General features: G+C 44.7%; 2 protein-coding genes across 8 annotated transcripts; one reads left to right on the top strand and one right to left on the bottom strand.

Annotated features, from left to right (window-relative positions):
• Positions 1-597: 597 nt before the first annotated feature.
• Positions 598-21761, bottom strand: arsk (arylsulfatase family, member K). 2 transcript variants are annotated; one of them, XM_020052138.3, is made up of 11 exons: positions 7634-7888; positions 6946-7198; positions 6553-6762; positions 4912-6437; positions 4447-4576; positions 3783-3942; positions 3141-3423; positions 2683-2854; positions 1895-2119; positions 1548-1763; positions 598-1146 (listed from the first exon to the last, which is right to left on the bottom strand). In XM_020052138.3, exons 4-11 carry the CDS (start codon positions 5023-5025, stop codon positions 839-841), a joined length of 1608 nt encoding a protein of 535 aa, XP_019907697.1. In that variant the 5' UTR covers positions 5026-6437; positions 6553-6762; positions 6946-7198; positions 7634-7888; the 3' UTR covers positions 598-838. The 2 variants fall into 2 exon arrangements, with proteins under 2 accessions (XP_019907697.1, XP_019907698.1); XM_020052139.3 differs by lacking the exons at positions 6946-7198; positions 7634-7888 and adding an exon at positions 21623-21761.
• Positions 7287-11754, top strand: wdr54 (WD repeat domain 54). 6 transcript variants are annotated; one of them, XM_010905451.5, is made up of 10 exons: positions 7287-7536; positions 8566-8798; positions 8875-8937; positions 9090-9156; positions 9482-9538; positions 9682-9809; positions 9964-10064; positions 10165-10327; positions 10768-10842; positions 10929-11754. In XM_010905451.5, the coding sequence occupies exons 1-10, from the start codon at positions 7416-7418 to the stop codon at positions 11058-11060; spliced, it is 1140 nt and encodes a 379-aa protein (XP_010903753.2). In that variant the 5' UTR covers positions 7287-7415; the 3' UTR covers positions 11061-11754. The 6 variants fall into 6 exon arrangements, with proteins under 6 accessions (XP_010903753.2, XP_010903755.1, XP_010903754.1 ...); XM_010905453.4 differs by lacking the exon at positions 7287-7536 and adding an exon at positions 7757-7840 and having other exon boundaries at positions 8502-8798; XM_010905452.5 differs by lacking the exon at positions 7287-7536 and adding an exon at positions 7759-7840.
• Positions 21762-22860: the final 1099 nt, after the last annotated feature.

Raw genomic sequence — 22860 nt, 5'->3', positions numbered from 1 at the left:
CCTGGTATGGCCATCAGTAGTTTGAGTGCGGGAATATTCATCAACTTAAAGTTCAGTTGAAGATTCGCAAAATAGCATGACACCTGCTTAAATTGTTTCGTTGTTTGCATGTCTTTGGGTAAGCGAAACAACTAAATGTTGTGACAGCATGACATGCATTTAATGTGCTGAGGTAGAACAAAGTGAAATATTCTGTAGTGAAAATTGACAGTGGGATTCATTCTCACATCTAGATTTTGACCAGCATTATCCGGAGCCATATGCAGCAAGTCCTGTTGTAAAATAATACAATTTTAACATGGTGCTTTTCTAGTGTATGGGCATGGATAACAAAATAAACAATTTAACCAAATATAGTTTATTTCATATATGACCATTCTTTTGTACAGTTCTAATACAGTGAAATACAGTGAAACTGCACATTTTAAAGTGGCCTTTTATTGTGGCCAGCCTAAGGCACACCTGTGCAATAATCATGCTGTCTAATCAGCATCTTGATATGCCACACCTGTGAGGTGGATGGATTATCTCGGCAAAGGAGAAGTGCTCACTAATATGTTTAGACAGATTTGTGAACAAAATTTGAGAGAAAGTCTTAGATCTTTGAGTTCAGCTCATAATAAATGGGGGCAAAAAGAAGTGCTGTGTTTATAATTTTGTTCAGTGTATTTATAATATCTTAACCAAAAATAAGGCCTGCCCAACTGCTCAACCAATCACAAGTGAGTACCAAAACATTTTAGGCATTCCTGTATTTAACAAACAGCAAGTGACAGGGGCAGACCCTCTAGGTGGTGTATCACTTAATAATGCCCTGCTTTAAGTCTCAGCAGGCAAGTTAAAGTGTAGATAGTTGGAGTTTATCAGATGAGAACCCAGAATTCCTAAGCCAATTGTCGATGGCTCTCTCATTGTTCTCCACATCTTCTTGCCAGTCTATATGCCATCTCAAGCTTGCAATAACTTGGGTATAATTGCCACCCAGACTTTTGCGCCACGCAGCAAATTCCTGTTTATTGTAGAGTTGGACTGCCTGAGAGACTTTAGGATAGTCTACCGCAGTGCGCAGGACCTTGTCCAGGTGACGACACACATATGGGAATTTGGATGCCACATTGTGAAGCTCATCTTTGTCAGTCTTCAGGTCTGGTAGGGAAGAGGGATATTAAGTGTGAAAAGACGGGACCTTTTTCCCCCAACAAACTAAACACTGCGGCTAAAGGAGGCGCTGCACCTGTGGGAAGTATTTGATTGAACGAGAGAGTGGGGAATAATACCTTGAATGGCATCAAACTCAAGTCTCTGTAGACTCTGTATCAACCTTAACCTAGCTGTTAGAAGTTTTAACAAAAAAGTAGCAATGTTTTCACACTCCAGCCAGAACTATCCACCACAGCAGGTCAAGATAAGGCATTGTCGATTTGACATCATACCCATCCACCCTGAATGGTGCAGAGCCAATTTACACCGCTGGGGTTGTCAAGACAACACGACCAGCCTAGCATTTTGGCACTTGTTGAATGTTTCAGTAGGTGACGGGGTCTCACCAAACAGCTGTGGGGGGACACTCAGACCATCTGCATAAGTGATGTACTTCCAGCGGCCTTCCCTCAACATGTAGATGGATGCGTTGGCGTTGCAGCCGTGGTATTCACTCATCGCCCAGCCTGGATGGGACCAGCCAGGCCGGGCAGCCGACCGGGACAGCAGAGGCAGAAGAGAATGGCCGCTGAGTCCACCCGGCACTGCTATTCCAGCCGTCTCTGCAGAAACAAAGTTAGCTTCCAGACCAATTCTCTAGAGAGGAAACAGGCCACCTCACAGGGTTACAACCTTGTGAATCACTTCATCACCCAGGCCTGTGTATTTCACCCTAAGATCCCCCTGTCCTTACCCAGCACGGTGGGATAGACGTCCACCGAGGACACAGGCCGACTCAGCTGCAGGCCCGACCTCACCCCCGGCCCCATGACCAGCAGGGGGACATGGGAACTGCCCTCAAACATGGACATCTTGTAGAACTGTCGGTGCTCCATTGCCAGGTCGCCGTGGTCAGACGTAAAGAGCAGCATGGTGCTGTTCAGCAGGCCTGTGTCCCGCAGAGCTGAGATCACCTGGCCTTAAACCACAGAGGGCAGAGTGGCTGGAGAATGAGTGTCAGCTGGACTTTTATTCAGGGCCTAGTAGACATGTGTGATGTAAGGGAGTACTTAACATAAAAAAATTAAATTAAAAAATACTTTCAATCTCGATGACTTCTAACTAGCAACCTTTCATTAACTGGTCAGATGCTCTAACAACTAAGCTATCTGCCATTACATTGAAGCCTAACTCTCTGGTCTTGATGAATCAATTTAGTACTGTGGTATATCATAGATTTAAATGTGTTGATTTGTGTATTGGCTAGAGTAGCGTTTTGTAATGTTTTACTTTTTATAATGTGAAGAACGTAAATGGAAATGTTTCTCCCTTTTTAAACAGTGCTGTTTACAGAGCACCATTGGAAATGAGAGCTGGGGGTGGCCGTGAGTGTTTTTACCTGTTAAACAAAATAAGTGGCTTTTGCTAACAATGTTCCATTGCTATCGCCATACTCCTCAACACTGGAAAACACTGCAGGGTTGTTCATGTTTGTCCAGCCAGCTATAACACACACACACCGACACTCAAGTCACCATTTACCCAACATGGCGTCCGTTTCCGCACACATGGCGTAGTAGAAAGTCCTGATCTTTCTCACTTCCTCCTCTGTGAAATTCCCACTGCAGTTCTTAGTGAAGGTGGAGTAGTAGTCCACGGGGTGCATGTTGGAAAATGGCAGCCATTTTGGAATTGAGATTAGCTCGGGCATCACCTGTGTGTGAACAGATGCTCCATATTACAAAAGCTGTGGAATTGAAATTAAGCATAAAAGGCAGATCAGTTAATTGTTTGACCATCTGGGATAAAATATGTCTTCTAAAGATGTACCGTGTCAAAATCCTGTCAGCACAGTCAAGAAAGAGAGACCGCTAATATGACAGAAGAATCGTATTTCTATGGAACTGCTAATGCTCTCTTTCCAACCCTGTTTTTTTTATAATTAACAGTACAATGAAACCATTTTGTACACCAACTGGAATGGCATGATGAAAACATGCCTTTTTGAGCCAGTAAGGGGAGGTGCGGAATGTGGACCCCCCAGCATTGGGCCCCAAAGAGTCTGTGACATAGGGGTGAGGTAGGTTCAGGCCCAGATACAAGGCGAAAGGCTCTGAGAGAGAGGCAGCCATGCGGTGGATCCACTGGGTAGCCGTGTCTGTGGTGTTCCAGTCCTTGGTCATGACTCTCATCGCTGACTCATCCCCAACCAAGTCTGTCACGGGACGGCCCTCCTGCCGCAGAAGGAAAGGCACATCTCTCGTCCATGCCTCCACGCGATTGCTGGCGCGGAAACACATATCGTAAGGAACAGCTGATCGAGCCGAGCCGAGACAGGATTGAGGAAACACAAAAATAAAAACAACAGCCCACAGAATAGTAGGTCTATAACCCGTTTGTGCCGTGTGCTATATACATGTCACCATATCGCTAAGTGACAGTACATTTCATTTGTTGAGAGCTTTTCATTAAAGGTCAGAAAGCTGTTTCAGTGAAAAGATGTACTCCCAAGAGTGGCTACATACACTACCTGATCCTTAGAAATAATGCCATCACAAGGTGGATAGGAGAACTCTAGATAAAAGGGTCAGCTATATGTAAATGTAATAAAATATCCTAATCATGACTAACAGCCCATCCACCTGACAGAGTGACTTCCTGACGTGTAGTCCAGCTTCCCGAAACTTCGGGTGTGATAGCCATTCTTTTGGAGCAGGTCCATCCATGTCGTGGCATTTTGATCCAGGCACTTGTAATTATTCCACGATTCGGTTAAATGGACATAACGACCACTCCACATAGCTGAGGTAGAGAAAATCAATACACATCACAGAGCAATGTTTCAGTCAAAGGGCATATGGTGGCCAGTGAATCGAAGTTCAATAGCAGAATTATTACAGCTTGAATATCGTTTGGAAGGCCAGCATCCTATTAATTTCACTGTTTCATGGAGATCAGGTCGTATATAATTTCCCAGTACTATGTAATCCAACATCTTCAAATTAATGTTGTCATTGGGCTGTAACATTAGCCCACCTTATTGACCAACAACCTACTATTGATCTTTCTGTCAAGGGCACACTGTGTGCCGTGATCTGCTGTTAGCAGTCTAAGCTTCCAACTCGGAACCGCACAAGCTTCCTGGCTACTGCTCGGCTGACTGTCTGTGCCCTTCCTCTCAGTCTCCCTTTACACATCTGTCTCCCTAGCCTCTCCTTCCTAATGTCATCATGAAATGATGAAAGAAATGTATGTTTAAGAAATGAACACTGTCAATGCTTAGAATTATACAATCAAACACCTTACCTGCTCTCGAGGGGCAGCAGATGGGAGAATTGGTGTAGGCATTGAGAAAGACAGTGCCGAGCTGCCGGATGTAGTTGATGTATGGTAATTGTACCACCTTACTACCAGGTTCAAAGGTTAACCGTCCGTCCTTCAACAGGAGTGAAGTAAAACGTTTCAGTCTATGTTTCATACATGTAATTCCTCCCTCAATTCCTTGTGGTAGTAACAGAATATCTACAAATCAAATGGATTCCAATAATCAAATAAGTTCTTTTAAATAATTTATCTGAATGCTTTTTAAAAAAATATATTCCTTGAAAAACGCAATTCAGATATTTGAAATATTTGAACTCAGACTTCCACATCTGGATTTTGCTTCGGGATTTTAGGCTGGGTATCTATAAAGAACTGATATCAAAAGGGTATGTTAAAAAAAACATTTAATTGGTTATAAAACCAAAAAGTAAATGTAGCAGTACTTACAAATGCATCGGACATCACCATCACAATGTTGTTTCTTAAGTTTTTTGTACGATTTTCACACATACCATATCCATGAGTTAGCGAAAGCGTTAGTAGAACTAACCACGTATACATATTAACAAATCACTAGACTTTCATACAAATCACTAGACTATCCAATCACTAGACTTTTATACGGATCTGTAATTTAATCCATGGCTTCTTGACTCCACAAGCGTTTTTCAAATCCTATGTTATTGTTCCGCTTAAGTCACGTGTCGTCATTACTAGTGTCTAGCAGCAGATGGTGCTAATTAGCTGAGTACAACGAAAATAGAATATTGCCATAAAAAATGTATTTTTAACCCCACACAACCCTGGTATTGCAAGCGCCATGCTCTTATCAAGTAAGATACACATTTGGATATGTTGGCAAATAGGATTTAGCTCAAAAAGTGTTGTAATACATGCAGTTAGCAAACATTCCTAAAACAGTGTAACGTCTTTTTTCACTGTATGCAGAGATCACCAAGAAATGTGCCAATTTTCTTTTTCAATAAAAAAAAAAACTAATAATTTAATAATAATTTACAAATCTTGCATAGATCCTTCACTCTTCAATAATTGTTAATGAAATGGATGAAATTTTCCTTTCAGTAATTGTCTTTCACAAAGCTCCTGAGCTATGCCCCATTCGGTTCAGTGCAGTGGAGTGAACTAAAGGAAGAGGCTGTTCTGAGCAAGGGAAACCTTGGCCCAGGTGGATTACTCTGTATGGGCTTCAGCTTTGCGCTGTGTGTTGGCCGAGCTGGGCATCCTTCAAGGGGGCTGAAGCGGGTCCCCTGGGGACCCGTAAGAGTGACCCCAGGGGCCAGCTCCATGCTGTCCAGCAGCAGGCTGCCACAGGAGGGTACAACTGCCTCACTGTCACCTACTTTCGGAACACTCCTTCTAATGGAAAGATTGACCTCCCCAGTCAGGGCTCCAGTCCTCTGAGCCCCGGGCCGCCCTTCACAGTGGGTCAAAGGTTTCAGGGCCTTTGTCTGTGAGGTCAGTTGGTTCTTGCTGTGCTGTCCCATCGAACCGGCGGTTTTCTGCGGATTACTCTTTGAGGGACTGAAATCCACCACCTCATATTGTGGCAAGACACGGTGGCGTGGGAGACGGGTCAGATCCAGCCTCCGTGTGGCCAGGAGGCCTTCAGGCATGAGCTTAACATTACGGGTAGTGGCGCGTGGCTCTGCACGGCCTCCCTCCTCTCCCTCCACATCTTTTTTATTCACCGAGCGGGTCAGAGAATGGTTTGGGGACAGCAGATTGTCCTCTGTAGCAGCGGTGGGAGGTAAGTGTCGCTGCCTGCTCGGCCTTCCCTTAGGTACGGGCGGGGGGACGCAGGATAGTTTGAAACCCCTGTGACCTGGAGGCTCTCCAGGTTTTCTGTCCTCCCTGGAATGTTTGGGTGAGGAAGTACCCAGGCTCGCTTTGGGAGTTCCTTGATTGGCTCTGTGGCCTGTCCGTCTGCCCGCTTCAACTGCTGGAGTGGACCTCTGGAGGAAAACACCAGAGATGTTTTAGATTATGTGATTATAATGAAATAAGGCTCACATTATCACACATCAGACAATTCAAACAATACTTTCAATGCGGTCTTTCAAGGGCTACCTGTAGAGGAGAAATGTATTGTGTTGGCTCAGCATTCATAACCAACACACAGCCTGGCGCCCAGGAGTCTATAACTGACGGCAGGGGCTCTGAATCTTCTGTCCAGGAAAGGGCATTGTCTGGTCCCTCCCCCTCATCCTGGACCAGGAACTGCCACTCCAGAACCTGCACTAGAGAATCTCGGGCCCAGAACACAGTGAATGGCACCAGCTAAAGAGGGAATATTGCATTGTCAGTCCTGCAAAATTAACAGCATTTAGGTGAGACCCAAAGTTAGATGATGAATTTGATCATGTGTTCATAGCAAAGTGAATGGATCTGCTGAAGTATCATTGCAATGTAAAACGTGATTGTAGCCAGTAGGTTCATGCCTCTATGAAAGCAAAGCCTAACCTGTTTCTGAAGGTAGACCAAGTAACACTTCTGCATGACAAGGCTCATTAATTCATCCAGGATCTCCGATACTACCTCCTCTCCTTCTTCCTGCTCTAGCATTGAGACCCAGCTGGATTCTGTGAGGCAGCCTGGGACAATTTCAACCACGTCTGGACTCTGGGAAGGAGGAGGATGGGGTGCGTGGCCAGAGTTGACACGCCCCTTCTCTGCCCGGGACTTAGATTCAGCCCGTGACATCCTTATAAGGAGCCTGAGTTAGTTGAATGATGAACGATAAAAGAGGAATTAGGAGTCCTATTGGATCAAAACTGTGTGAGTACAGCCAGGAGCTAAATAGGTCGGCCTGTGCTATTCATTTGGAAGTCTATGAAAACAAGTGATCGTTTAGCCATCATCATGTTTATTGATATCTCTGATCCAGTAATGTTCTTTTACACAAAAGAATTAGATTTATACATTTCTGTTGTATGGATGGAGTTACAATATGCGTTTTTGTTTCAGAGTTTCGTCACTGTCTTAAAACAAATCAGACACTGCGTGAAAAAGAAGCAAAAACACAGCAAAAACAGCCTCCACCGTTGACAAGTGGTAAATCTTCAGTGACTGAACAACCAAGCAAATTAAACCAAAGCATAAACAAACATGAAACGGTTGACCGCTAATATAGATAACAATAGCTACTAACCTTAAATAAAGAACCGGCGAAAAATATTTTCTTTAATCTGTTTGAAAAACAATAATGAAAGATCTCTTGCGCCACTACTTGTTTGGCACCTAGAAGGACGTGGTTGCTTAGCAACACAAAAGGCAACCCCTTCTCACGTGAACGTTGGACGCATGACGTTTCACGCAAAGGTGGAGCTGTCACTATGGCTGCAAAGGACGCGCGATGGTAATCTACTTCAATGCAAAATAGACAAGACCAGTTTATTGCTTACAGTAGCTAACAATATACACATGTATTGCTAGCGTAATTTAATGTAGCTATCTGTTGCACATGGTGGTATTGTTTGCCTTGCTAGTAGCCAGCTACTGTATCCAGCCAGTCTGTTTTTATGCCCGCTAGCTAGTATGTATGCTAGTCTATACTGTATGGCGTTAAGCCGAAACAGTTATATACGTTAGCCGACTGCAATATCGCCTACGATATTCACTTTTTACAGTTCATATGCAATCTGATTAACAACGCTACACTACCTTCTTTCAATTGCCAGTATCGACGTGTGGCATGGATGATAATGCAATTTGGCCGATTTAAGCTGTAAAGCAGTTTAATCCGGTTGAATCACAGGTAGCTCCCTGGTTAGCTACAGTATAACCGTAAAGTTAGCTGCTGAAAGTAGTTTGACATTAGGTGGGGGGTCTTTTTGTGTCTAGTTTGGTTTTTAGGGAGCATCCATTTTATGTGGCTTCTACAGAAACATCTGAAACTGAATCTTATTGTCAATTAGCTACGTTGGCCACACGTTACCCTTACTCTTTTTCTGTTGTGACCCCACACACCATCTATCATAATTAATCTTCACCTGAATGTATTTCTTTGTTTTCCCCAGAATAGCCATCATAATTACGGACTCTAACTGCACCCCTTTCTATTTACGGAATTCAATTGAAAAGATCTAAAGATGTACCACAAAGAGAAGAGCATCCAGATCAAAAGTAGCGCTTCGGCGCTGTACAACAACCTCAGCGTACTGCGCATAGCCCCTCGAAACCTGACTTATTTCTCCGTGGTACACGCCAACATGGTCAACATGGTTAGCGCGTCTTGGGACGGACTCAACTACTCCCACCGACAGCTGCAATCCAAAGAGCCGAACGTCACCACCAGCTCGTCTCTTATCATGCAGGTTGGCAGTTAAGCGCTGGCATAGAGAGGGCCATCACATCTTTTGAGGACGACAAACTCACTGTCTCTCGTTTCAGGCGGCCTGGTGTGTCCTCCCTTACCGTGAAATCCTGGTGCTCACCTCTCAGAAAGGCATCCAAGTGAGTGAGTGAGTGTGTGTCTGTGTGTGTGTATAGCTGAGTATAGCTGAGTATAGCTGAGTATAGCTGAGTATAGCTGTAGCCTTTAGAAAGTGATGTCTGCTGCAAGGTCAGCCTATCTTAGGGGTTTTACAGGTGTGTCTGCATTCCAGATGTACGAGTCAGATGGATCCATTATGGTGTACTGGCACGCCCTGGACACCCCAGAGACCCCGACAGGTAAGTTGGCATCTCGGTTGACGAATACCTGCAGTGTTCTCAAAAACCTAAATCAACTGTGATGTTAATGTGCTGCTTGATGTGTCTGCTGTGTGGCTGTCCTCGGTGGCAGTCTTTGATATGGTGGGCTGTTTTTGTCATTACGAGTTGATTGTTGGTACACATGGGCATAATGGATGCACAAAAGCACATAGGAAAGACTCCTGATAAAATCCTTTCTGATTTAAATGTGGTAGAGTCCAAGGGGGTGGGCGATGAATACTTTCGAGAGCCACTATGTATTTGCTTGGGTGTGAAACTCATAAATCGCCACCTGTACCCACAGCTCAGGCCGTGTTTGCTCGAGGCATTGCGGCGGTGCGGGACAAATACATTTGTGTGGGTAAGTACGAAATGGGCACAGTGAGCTAGGACTCTCTGTCAGGACATCTGGCAATCACCTCACACCTGACAGAAGGAGGTTAAACCAAACAGCGCTGTCCGTTTCATGTCTGTCTCTCGTTCTCTTTGTCCGTCTGTCTCCAGGCATCTCGTCTGGCTCTGTGCTGGTGTTTGATGTCCCCAGCAAAGGCAGTAATATCACCCTGTCAGAGGTGCTAGAGGAGCACAAGGAGTCCATCACAGATATGGCCTCAGAATGCTCCGGAAGCCTGGTAACAAACACACACATATAATTTAGGACATAAAAAATAAAAATAAATAATGAGATGTACAACCACCAGATGCCTGGAGGTGTAGTTGTCTATTGATGTGCACTGTTCATAACGTTGGATGTTGACCCCTTCGCTGCTCCGTGCTCTCCCCCAGGAGTGCATCGCCGACTTGGTGAGTGCCGACGACTCTGGCAACCTGAGTGTGTGGAAGTCGGGAGAAGACTTCCAGCTGCTCAACAAAATCCCTGGTTTTGAGTGAGTCATTTACCGGCGGCATGATCCCCCTTCGGGCTTTTCGGTTGGCGCTGAAAGTGGAAGTGCACCCACAACGTCCTCTGCCCTCTTTTTGTGGTAGTATGAGCTGTTCCTCTGTGAAGCTGTGGAAGGGCACTGTGGTAGCTGGCTATGGAACAGGGCAGATCCGTCTCTATGAAGCCATTACAGGAATCATCCACGCAGAGATCAATGCCCATGCACGCTGGATCTACTCCTTGGACATCGCCCCCTTCTCTGGCCTGGTGAGATCAGCACCAGACCCAATTAGGAGGGGAATAGGGGGACTGGCCATTTACACATATATAGTAACTATCTCCAGACTGTGTTTATGCTAAGAAGCACGCTGTGTTTGCTTGACCCTTTGCCATGCTCTGGAACAGTTTGTTTCCAAACGACGTGTTTCCACGACACGTTCTTGAACGGACTGAGTGATGTTTACCTCCATTTGGTGAATGTGGCATATTTACAGAGTAGTAGCCTTGCTGCCAGCGCCCCCCAACCCACAATCCAACCCGTGCCGGTTTTAAACAGGCCATTCAGGACAGCGCTGTCTTTTCAACGGAAAATTCTAGAATTTAAAGACACACTGAACACAGGTCAGTTGCGAGCCAGGGGATTAAGAGGAAGCTAATGGATTATTTACCTGGTGTTTGTCTCTGTGTTTGTTTGTTGGTGCACCAAGCTGCTGTCTGCTGCTGAGGACTCCCTGGTGCGAGTGTGGCATCTTACCGTGACCCCAGAGACCAACAGTGTGGAGGTAACCTCTCTAATCATATCTGTGACCCCACTACACACACACACACACAACGCAGACAGGCATTCACCTGCTCCCTCCCTTTCCAGATCGTACACATGTACAATGAGTGCGTGACGGACACCCAGATCTGCGGCGCCAAATTCTGCGATGGGGACGGCTACGCATTCGCTGTGACAGGCTACGACCTCAGCGAAATCATCCGCTACACTCAGGCCTAAGGAGTTATGGGAGGTGTGTGCGTGAGTGAGTGAGTGAGTGCGTGTGTGTGAGTGCGTGCGTGTACGTGCGTGCGTGTGTGTGCGCGTGCGCAAGGTCGATGTTTTAACAAACTGTGTCAGCACAACCTGTCATGTGTCCAACATGTGTGTGACTGGAGCCTGGAGCAGGAAGTGTTTTCCTGATGGGGCAGCATGCTTCCCGGGCCGTTCTACCGGACCTGTGGTTCAGATAAATGGACAATGGATGAGGTGGCGAACCAGCACTATGACTCGTGCATCTCAGTGGTATCATATCTACTGGACATAAGAACCTACAGAACCTTTCCCATGAGAAAGACCGTCAGGCAGATAGCAGGACATTTCCTCAGTCGAGCAGTTTCCTGCAGGTCCTATCTGCACTCAGTAGTCATCAATGTCCCCCAAAAAACCAAGAGACATCGGATGGATTGTGATGAGAGAGAGGACTTGTAGTACAATGTGAACTTGTATGATTTGACTGATTTGCACACTGCTCACTGCTGACACAGGAAATGTGTATAAATCCGATAGAAATACAAGTATGCAGCACAAGACGTGGTTTATGTTAAGTTCTTCAGCATTCAGTTTGAAAATGTACCATTCCTTAACTGTTAAGTCTTGAATATTGAACAGCATTGTAAGTCATACTGTAATATATAAATATACTGTAATGAAAGACCTTGTAGATATGCCCTTTCTTTCATTTGTACATCAACTGGGCTTACTGTAAAAATAATATGTCAGCCATAGCAGCAAAAAGGGATGTAGCTATTAGCATATACAGGGCTCCAAATGTGTAGCCAACTAATGAGTCACATTTGGTCTTCACTGTCTGTATGTGGTTTTCAGCTCAACGCTTGGGCCAAAAGCTACATTAGCTCCGTCAGCAGAGGAGCACAATGATGATGATGATGATGATGATGATAGTTGTACCAAGAGCACGTCGTAGTTCTGGACGCAGAGACTGAATCCTTGTGCAGCACTGGAATGTCTATCCAGAAAAGTTGGAGACAATGCAATGTCGAAATGTGCTATCGTAAAACGCTTCACGTACATCTGCTTCATATAGGGATAGGACCTTGATGCCACCAATCACTTCAACATAATGTTTGCTGTTACTACCATCACCGGATGTATAGTCACTCCTGTACAAATACTACATCCTCTACTTACACCAAAAATGCTACATGAACGTTTACTGCCATTACTACAACATTCATTAGTGGCACAGCTCGGAGAAGAATTTCCAGAGTTCTATTGCGCATCTCTGGCATGGCCAGTAGATGCCAGTAGATGGTGCTCAATATTATCTCTGCCAAGATCTTTGAAGTTGGATGGATTCGCCATAGTGGAAAAGAGTGAATGTTATGAAAGTTAAGCACTGTCAGGGCTTATGATGGGGGTGGGGTGGGGCGGGTGGTTGTGTGTGTGTGTGTGTGTGGGGGGGGGGTTGTGGTGGAGGTGGAGGTGTTGTGGTTGTAACGGTGGTGGGTGGGGACGTTGTGGGGGTGGTTGTGGTGGGGGTAGGTAAACTGGCCAGAGGAGTCTGTGGCTGGTTGGACATGAACCGTTGCAGATTAGATCCTTAAACAACTGCACAACTCTTCCTGAGCACAGGGGATTGGGGGGGGGCATCAACAGGGATTATAGAGGACAGGTTAAGTCAGAGAGGGAGAGAGGCAGGAACAGAGCGAGGGAAGGGAGGAAAGGAACTGGAAGACTGGCAGTAACAGGAAGTGAGGGACGGGCGGGGGGGGGGGCGAGAGGGTTTGGGGGATTCTGGGATAGAGATGTTACCAGAGGGGATGTGAGGCAACAGAGAGCAGCAGCGGGCTGCTGTGATGGGCTCGGCCGGGTCGGGTCAATAGTGCTCAGCTATCCCCCCCCTCGGTCAGAATATAGCCCCAGGCCCAGACATGCTGTGAACCGCCGCGCACTTTAGCACAATTCGATATGCTGTCAATATAGTGCACTTACATGGCGTACTCGTCATATTCGCTGTGTGCGTGTGCGCATGTGTGTGCGTCATCTGGGTTCGATTGCGACAAAAGGTCCGTCTCGGACCTTTCACCAGCATTTCTGTCAAGCGGTCTGTAGATGTAATATAGCGCGTCGGTTGGATTAAGCCACACAGTTACTCCCTCTGCAACACAAGGCCGGCGCGGCATTCGATTGGAAATTGAGGCACTTTCGGTGTTCAACCACCTAGTGTGTGTGTGTGTGTGTGTGTGTGTGTGTGTGTGTGTGTGTGTGTTTCGTGTAGCGGAGGTGGGATAACTGTAATAACCCCATTTCCTATACCCGACAGACATATTTTATTAATGAGAGCGACAAAAATAGCAAAAAATCTCCAATGCTAAAAACATGAACCAGTTCTGCAACGAGAGAGTAACTTACCCCTTTGCATTAGTGTCATCACAGAAATCACCTTAAAATGACACGTTCACCCAAAAAGACTCTAGACAAGTGTGTTCGTGGCCCTTTCCCAGTTTTGCAGTGGTGTCAGACCAACCCCTATGAACCAAGAGAGACTGATGAGCCACTAGATATCCATCAGATGACTTAAGTACAACAGGATTCATCCCTTAACTCAACCAGCCAGCCATTGGCAGCTGCCTGGACCAACACAGCAAAGCCTGCTAGGAAAGGAGCACACCAATAGGATGAACAGTGTAAAGCTCCTCCACCTGGTCCTGCAGAACAAAAATGAGGATATTGGGCACCAGACAGGCACCAGGCTGTTTAAATAGACAGCAATCCAAACGGGGGGCAGGGTGGGGGGGGGGTGACTGAGCAGAGTTTGGTGTGACTGAGGAAGATGTTTTGCATTCAAGTCACTGGCGATGATGATTCATCGGGTCTATTTCATATCTTTTGGTGTTTTTCCTCCAGAGATGTGAGTGCACATGTGCAGTGTCCTTTCTTTCCAAAGCTGGGCCCGTGGTGTGACTGATGTGTCTCAGTCTGAGTGACTGATGGAGGTAGAGAGGTAGAGGATATCAGTCCCTCCAAGGCTTCAAGTTGGGATACATTTATATTGTTGTCAGTCCCCTTCCCTAAATTTAACCAACCTATTGAAATATCTGTGGAAATGCAATGTTGGTGAGCCAGTAAACAGGTGATTCTGTGCAGAAATGTGTACTTTAAACTTCAAAGACTAGAGGGCAATAGCAGTTTAATCAGAGACTGAACTGACAGAGGACTGTTTTGGCACAACATAATATCATCCAGATGAGGCACACCCAGGGCAAGCCTGGACATCTCATTAAGAGGAAAGGACCTCTCCCACAGGTCTGACTCACCGACAGATTCTGGTCTAGAAAGCAGAGGACAGCATGAGAGAAGATCTGTCCTGCGAAGAGCACAGAGAGAAAACATCTGGAGAAGATCAGTGGATGTAGGGAGGCGCAGGGATACTCCATCAAGGACTTTCAGTTTAGCGTGGGAGCAGTAGAAAAATAGCACACTGTTCTCCACACCCCAGCGAAAAAAGCGTAGGGATGGGTTTTTGAGAAATGGAACTTCTTTGAAAAAGCTGTGGATCCAAGGAATGGCCATCCATGAAATCAAAAGTGTAGTCTGAACCATGTTTGAGGTTGTAGAGTGTAACTCAATAAGTTACGTATAGATGTTTGAAATTCAACACTACTGTTGTTTGCTCCTTGGGGTTTAAGGCTGGGTGTCTCTGTAAAGCACTTTGTGACAACTGCTGTGGTAAAAAGGGTTTTTATAAATAAATGTGATTGATTGATTGATGTTTGGGACATAATGCCCAGTGTTAATTTAGGTTTGCATTGGCTTTAGCCACAAAATGCTAGAAATGTGTCCAACAGTCCATCAATGATGAAGGAAAGAAGGATGAACAGGCGATAAAGCGATCAATGATGTTGTCTCCATAAAGATAACCATTTAAGGTCAATTGTGGCTATTGTTCTTTTAAAATTAACCCTTTGAAGCCAACAACGACCATTCTTTGTACAGGTAACCCTTTTATGTGCATGATGGTTTGTGTCTACAAACCACGACACGCACACACACTCTTTGTTTTGTTAGGTTTGTGTTATATTTGTGTTATATGGATGAATGTAACGGTAGCATTTTCTTTTTCCTTGTCTCTTCCCTTGACGTCACAGATGATCCTCATTAGCGTACCATTGCCCCTCATGTGTTCCCCTATGTCAATTAACAGACACGGGGAGTTGTCTGTGCTAAAGTGCATTAGAGTAAAATAAACATGATCAACCATCTGGGCCAGGATGGCTGGGTTGCCTGGTGTCTGTTGAGTCCCGTTTGGATGGTCTTATGTGGGTGTACTGATGATTTTGAGTGTGTGTGCGCACGTGCACAGATGGCTGGGTTGCCTGGTGTCTGTTGAGTCCCGTTTGGATGGTCTTATGTGGGTGTACTGACGATTTTGAGTGTGTGTGCGCACGCCACAGATGGCTGCACGGAAATGATGATGGATTCATTTTCCAGACTAAGGGTCATAAGTTAAAGAGATTACTAAATGTAGACTGTGAAGTTGGTTGTTTGCCCAGGTCCACAGAAGATCTGGGGAGAACTTCTTTTGAAGCTCTACAAGAGAAGACACTGCCTAGCACTACTGCCTAGCACTACTGCCTAGCACTACTGCCTAGCACTACTGCCTAGCACAACTGCCTAGCACTACTGCCTAGCACTACTGCCTAGCACTACTGCCTAGCACTACTGCCTAGCACTGTTGTTGATGCCCAGATTGTCTAAGCCAGAGTTTTTGGCACACCCCTACTCAACCCTCACAGCAGCACATTGATGGTAATAAAACTTTGTTTTAGTTTAGTTGGAACCTGACTTCAAAAACTTAGCCCTGATGTTGAATGTTCACTTAGGGCACTTTAAAAAAGTTGAAGCTCAGTCTCTTTTTAAATTTTAAAACAGAATGGAGATTGCCTTCAGTGGTTAATTGATGACGTTGATGAGTTACTCGCACCTGATACCACTCTGATGAGGTGTCAGAGTTAGCAGACTGATGTTCTCGCCCCTTCTTTACTTCCCTTTCACAGGATTTCGGAGGGAGAGATGATGGAGAGATCAGAAAGAAACCCATTCAGATGTGACAGGATGTTGCATTGATTAGTTTCACAGTTTAAAGTAATTATCTTTGCACTGATTTGACAAAAATCACAATGAATTCCTCAACTAACCCCTTCCTCTTTTAACCCTGTGTTACTGTTCTAAAATGGATTACCACGGTAAACAACAAAGGTTTCAGGAAATTTAATTAACCTTGTTTGACTTAACTGCCTAAAGTATGACAGCAGAAACAAAGAGGCCTGCAATACTTCTAAAGATAGAATGTATTAAATTAATCAGACACACAAACAATACTAAACTTAAACCCAGGTACTGAAAGATATATAATGCTAGAGCGTGCACCATTTCACTGTTAGTAAACACATGTTCTCAACAAAGCAAGTGACAAAGCATCCACTGAATTACTGTCTAGCAGAATCCACACACAGCTGCTGCCAAACCCCAACACATTTTCCAACTGGCCAAACCAACAGAACGCATCAAGTCCACATGAGGTTGTAGAGTGTTTTTAGCAGAAGCGGATATTGTCGGTTTGGCTTGGGCACCACAGTAGACTTAACTCATGAGGCATTTCTGTTATATTCCTCAACAATCAATGAATGAATATAATTGTAAGTATGAAAATGGGTGTAACTCCTGATTGCTCCTTTCATAGCAGAACCCAGCACTGAGGTTGGATCCCACTTCAGTCCTTAAGTAGCAGCATCTAGTTGTTTCCAACATCCTAAATTATCTACAGTGTTTTTGTGTAACTCAGTAAGTTACAGAGGCATTTGTCTATTTTCTCACACTTGAAATCAGAATCCCCCAAATTACTATCTAGCAGAATCCACACATCATTGCTCCCAAACCCAAACATGTTTTCCAACTGGCCAAACCAACACATCGCATCAAGTCTACAGTAAAACAGTTACGAAACCAACGCTATGGGAACTAATTCAACCAAATTTGACCATTTCATCTATCTATTTCATTTTGCAAATCAAAGCAAATGAAATATTTGATTAAATATTCAATAATCAAGAATAAGGCTCAACATCCAACCAGTAAAAAAAACAGACTGTTTCTAATACGTTTTTTTGAACAGAGTACTAAACCTGTCCTATCCCTCGGGCCCATGAAATGCTGTCAAATATAGCGAACATAAATCGGCTGTAAGACTGTGAGATCTGGTTGCCGGTGTGTGTGTGTGTGCGTGTGTGTGCGCACGCGCACACCATTGTTTGTGCTGTGTGTCCGTCTGTCCCTTCCTTTCTAAGTTCTGAGATTTCAGAAAGATCTCCTCATTCCCTGGTAGGGACAACTGTGCTGTGTGACCAGTTGACTCCCAAAATAGAGCCTGACCACAACAACTCTAGACTGGCAACCGCTGCCATTGTGTTCCGTCAAAGAGCCCAACACAGGGGCTCATGCTAGATGAGACCTCAGCCTCTTCAGAGCAATGATTGCAATCAAACCACATGTGCTACAAACAACAAGCAGTACTGCGCGCCTGTTTCTATTGACGTCGTCAAAGCCTTTGACTTCCTCAGTCATGTCGTCCTAATCAATTGACTCATCAATTGGGTTTTCAGAGAATTGCCTAGCCTGGTTGAAAAACAACTCTGACCCACGTAAGCTGTGTAAAATCTGAGGGCCTGCTGTCTGAACCACTGATTGTTTCAATGGGAGTTCTCTAAATTTAATTCTCAGGAAGACTGCCTAATCATGGTATCTGCTGAACACCTTATCCATATTCAGCATGTATACATTGTATTTCACCTTAAATGGTGAGCAAGTACGTACATTAGCTACCTAATATGATGTAACTGATTGATTGGTGGACTTCTTTTGATTGTACCTTTGTGAAACTGAGTGTTGTCTTGCAATCTTTATGCCTTTAGCCAGGTCGCCTTTGTAAATAAGAAATAGTTCTCAATCGGCTTACTTGATTAAACAAGAGTTAACCCCTCACATCCCAAGGTGTTTTAGTACAGAGGGCTGGGTTAATTGGATCTATAGTGAAGAACGGCATTGTCTTCCTATCAGAAAATGTTATGATTCCTATGTTAAAAGTATATGTGTTGCTGGGCATGATTCATTTGGGGCTTTTAACCTGATATTCCCAAAGAAGCTAAATTCAAATGTCAAATCTGTATCTAGATAAGAAAAGAGCAAACTGCTGAACGTTTGGTCCAAATGCATTAACTGTAGGAAGAGAGAATTGATCCTGCAGTTTGAAAAAAGTTCACGGTCAAACTGCCTAAAAATAAACCCTGTCCTGTACAGTGTTGGACTTGACCTTACTATATTTTCCAGGGAAGATAATTCAGGACACAGCAGTACATGGGCTGCTTTTGCTTGATCCTGATTATTACAAAAGGCAGTTGAAAGATCCTGCATGTCGGAAAATGTCAACTCGCACTATTCATTCCAAGGTGCTCATACATCGAACTCAATGCTACCATTTCCACTACAGTGATGAGTCTCTCTATCTCTCTGACTGCCTGTATGCTGGACTGTCTGTCTGGACGTTTGTCTGTCAAGCAGTTTGTCGATCTATCTGTATGTCTGTCCATCCGTCACTTTGTCCGTTTGTCTGTCGGTCTGCCCGTCTATTTGTCCAGTGTGATGCATGCTGCCACTGGTCCCTGTGATCCAGCAGCACACAGCCAGCATGGAGCCCAGGCCTCTGGTGTTACATAACTCATTACTCCATGGCTGGCAGAGCAGAGCCAGACAGGAGCCCTGCTGCCCCTTCTTAGATCAACTAGTCTAATGTCTCAACCAGCTGCTCCATCACTCACCACAGCTGCCTTTTCTCCCCATCACTAATATGTGCACACGCATGCATAAACACGCACACACACACCGACACGCTAACGCACCGGTCTCTGGGAGGTATAAACAGAAAAACCCTGTCACAACAACTTTCATTCAGTTCAAGTCGTTACTGTAAGTAAAGTCAGCGAGCTTCAGTGTTTATGCTACACTAACAGTACTATGAAAGTGAGACAGAACTCTGTGTGCGGCGTGAACAGTCAGACGGTCCGTTCTGCAGGTAATCCTCACTGACACATCTGGCTCAGACTGGTGTATTAGTCTTTTCCCGCTAGATGACCTTTGACCCAGTCTCTCAGAACAGTTTGGCAACCCAGCAACAATCCATCCCCCCCCCCCCCCCGCCTGCTCCACCTGATTCAACACATGAGCTCATCTTCACTGTCCTGGCCTCAAAATGGCGGTGGGAGGAAATCAATCCTTTTCAGAGTGAAAACGCTGATTCAGATGCTAAACTGCCTTTCTGCCTGTCTGGCTGGCTGTCTGGCTGGCTGTGAGACTGTAGACTTGTTGGCCGGCAGTCTTCTGTTATTTACACAGTCAGACAAAAATCTATCTCTTGAGCTGTGACAGTAGATTGTGTAAAAGGTCGTTTCTATGACTTACTGTGCTCTGTTTGATGTTTTTTGACCTCCTATGCGAACATAAGAATAAGCCCAATTATTCTAGTCCTCATCTTGAAGTAGATCCAAAGTAAACATTTGTATTTTATTGCATAGTTGTCACAAGGACATCGACACATTCCCAAGCCACTTACAGTTTATCACAATCACCAACACACTAAATATATGAACAATTCACACAAAACAATTTAGCAAAGTTCCAGATAGTAGACCATTTACCCCAACCCAAAAGCACTACTTTTCCACTCAAGTTTTGTTCAACATTTGTGCTTCACAACATTTACAACATTCTTCTTGTAAAGCACACCTGTCACCATGTTGTCATGTAGAAAACATTAAAAACATCAAAGTGAAATAATCTGAATTCCAACACTCTCAACAGTTAAACACCAACAAGGATAATCAGACAACAAGCAATCAGGACGTTTGCATGGAAATCTGAGATAGAATGAAAGCAGGAAGAAGAACACTGATCTCTAATGACATTTGTGACAGGGTACTTGACCGTGTTATTTTACCTACTATGACAATGAGGGAAGCTGGTCTCAGAGTACAGCCAAACATGAGCCTTTTCACCGTTGCATCAGTTGTCTTTACTTTCAGAAAGGAAAATAGAGTACATACTGCAAATGTATCTGACTACTGTGCTGACCACCCTATTTTGTGTTCAATTTGTATTCATTAGCGCGAGCAGGACAGAAGAAAATGTTTACACAAACTTAAGACTATAAATATAGATCAAAATGTATCAAAATATATTTTTCTTGTAAAATGGAGATGAACTAATGCTGGTAGACCTTGTGTGAACTAGCCAACATGATTGTTCCAAAACAACATTATACGTTTAGAGAAATGCAGTTAAGTATAATTCAAGACAATGGCAATTTGAAGGTATAGACGCCAAAAATACAGCCTAAGATGTTGGCCAAAATCTCTGGCCTGGGTCCGAGACAGGACGCTGGGGCGGAATAACTTCCTATAACACTGTACCTGTATAACAGTGCCAACCACTTGAATGATTTACTGATCTAGAATCACAATGATATGGTCAAGACATTCTGGTGGACCTGCTTCAGAACTTGTTGAGATATCCATCTGAAGAACATGAACACACCAAGAGACCCACCCCTTCCTCATCAATGTTGCATAAGGACTCCAATTATTAAAAACACATCCAAGCTACTATTGCCTAGATGGTGGGTTTTCAAGATTGCTGTCTCCAAACCTGCCTGAAGGCTTCCTGTCTGCCTTCCTGTCTATCTACCTATCAGACTACACCAATGATGTGACTAATGAAACGCGAAGGAATAGATAGAGCCGAAACCCAAACACCTAGATCTGGCCACTTAGCCATGCATGCGCTGAGCTCAGGGCGAGCTGCTGGATAAAGCCGCTAAAAGGCCAGAGAGGGAAGAAAACAGGGATGTCATTAGGGGGAATCACTCATAGTCTGTGTGTATCTGTCAACGGAGGTGGAACAGAGAGAGAAGGAGAGAAACGTGTCAGTATGGGTCTGTGGCGTTGGAGAGGGCTGGCTGCATGGCCTATAGACCCACCTAGGAGACAGATGGCAGGGACTGTGCATGACCACACAAACACACATATATGCGCACACATACACACACACACACTCACATGCTTTGTGAGCTTTCTAAATGAGGACACCAAAGTTGATTGCAAAAATACTTTTACCAATCCTAACCTCATCCTCATGGTCAACTTAAACCAAACGTTAAGCCTAATAACCTACCAGTAATGCCTAAACCTAGCCCTAATGTCTAACCCTAATTCTAACCCCAACCTTTGCCCAAAACCCTACACTTACAGAGCCAAAACAATTCAAAATGGGGACAGAATGAAATATCTCTGTTAGTCAACATTTTCTGTTTCAAGCACAGTTTCCGGACATTTTAGCCCCAATTATATGGTCCTTAAGTCAGAAACACATATGTGCACACACACACATGCACACGTTGCTATTCCATATGTGAGCATTGTAAGGTCTGATCCACAGAAAGCACATCTTACCATCTAGTCCTGTTGGGTTTACTTCATCTTGGGTTATCTGGTGTCCTCTTGACCTTAGGTGTCCTATGTCTCTAATTATCCTGGGTCTCCCTCACTCTCTTTCTCTCACTGCTCTTCTCTGGCTCTCTCACTCAGCCAGACCCGAGGCTCTCGCAGATGGTAGCGTTAACGCGTTAACGCGTTAACGTGGTCACGGCGCTGTGGAGACTCCTCTGATGCTACGAATGGAATGCTTGACGCCGTCTTGGCCCAAAGACGCGATCGCTATATTCAGGTCTACACCACAAATTGCATAGGATTTCTGCAGAAGCTTGTTCATTTGGCTGCGTGTTCGGTTGGGTTTTTGAACACATTTTGAACACAGCTTGTTTGTCTAAAGCGAACTCCTGTCAGTAAATAAGTGGTTTTACATTCAGTTTTTCTATTACAGTGGAACACTGTTACAAACCCGTACGTGTTTCACAGGAACATGATGGGTCAACTCCTGTTTTGAGACGTATTTTGACGGTTATGGTTTCACAGACTGGATGCTTATGGCTGGGCAGAGTTAAAAAGTAAGATTCAATGAAAATAGCTGAGTAACAAACTGGAAAGTTGGAGGGGAACTTTGCTTAATGAAGATAAGGTGTATTCCTGTAAATTCCCAACAAGCCCCTGGGTCCTTCTCACTTTATTTTCATGCCCTCCGTGGTCATTTGTTATAAATTAAACTCTGAAGGGCAGCAACATGTTGATTTGGGACTGAAGGTTTGTTTGCCTGGAAATGGTGGACGGTGATTTGGGATCGAACTTTGGTTTCACAACAAGGAGAACATTCCAGCAAAAAATCAACAGCAACCCCTGTGACTGCTTACTGGGCAGTTTTCACCACTGGTGATTTGCATAATCGTGAGGAATTTTGGAAAAGTGAACTGGTCCCCAAGACTGGGGGGGGAAAGCTCAGCTTCTCCGGCCCAGATCACCTGTCGACAATATATAGTCATTGGAAACAAACGGGAGAGGCGCTTCTACAGCACGTGGCCGTGTCAAGTAAATATTCACTTTTGGGACTACACCTCAGGACAAGCTGGCTAGACAACTCCTGGCTGTCCTCGTCCACAGAGCTGCTGGTTGGGTTGCTGATCTGGTTTCTGCCTGATGACTCCTGGCTGTCCTCGTCCACAGAGCTGCTGGTTGGGTTGCTGATCTGGTTTCTGCCTGATGACTCCTGGCTGTCCTCGTCCACAGAGCTGCTGGTT

This window comes from Esox lucius, chromosome 13 (genome assembly GCF_011004845.1).
Source record: "Esox lucius isolate fEsoLuc1 chromosome 13, fEsoLuc1.pri, whole genome shotgun sequence".
In the NCBI taxonomy this organism is placed as follows: domain Eukaryota; kingdom Metazoa; phylum Chordata; class Actinopteri; order Esociformes; family Esocidae; genus Esox; species Esox lucius.
The sequence above is the reverse complement of the archived record's forward strand: the minus strand, read 5'-3'. Positions and strand labels throughout refer to the sequence as shown.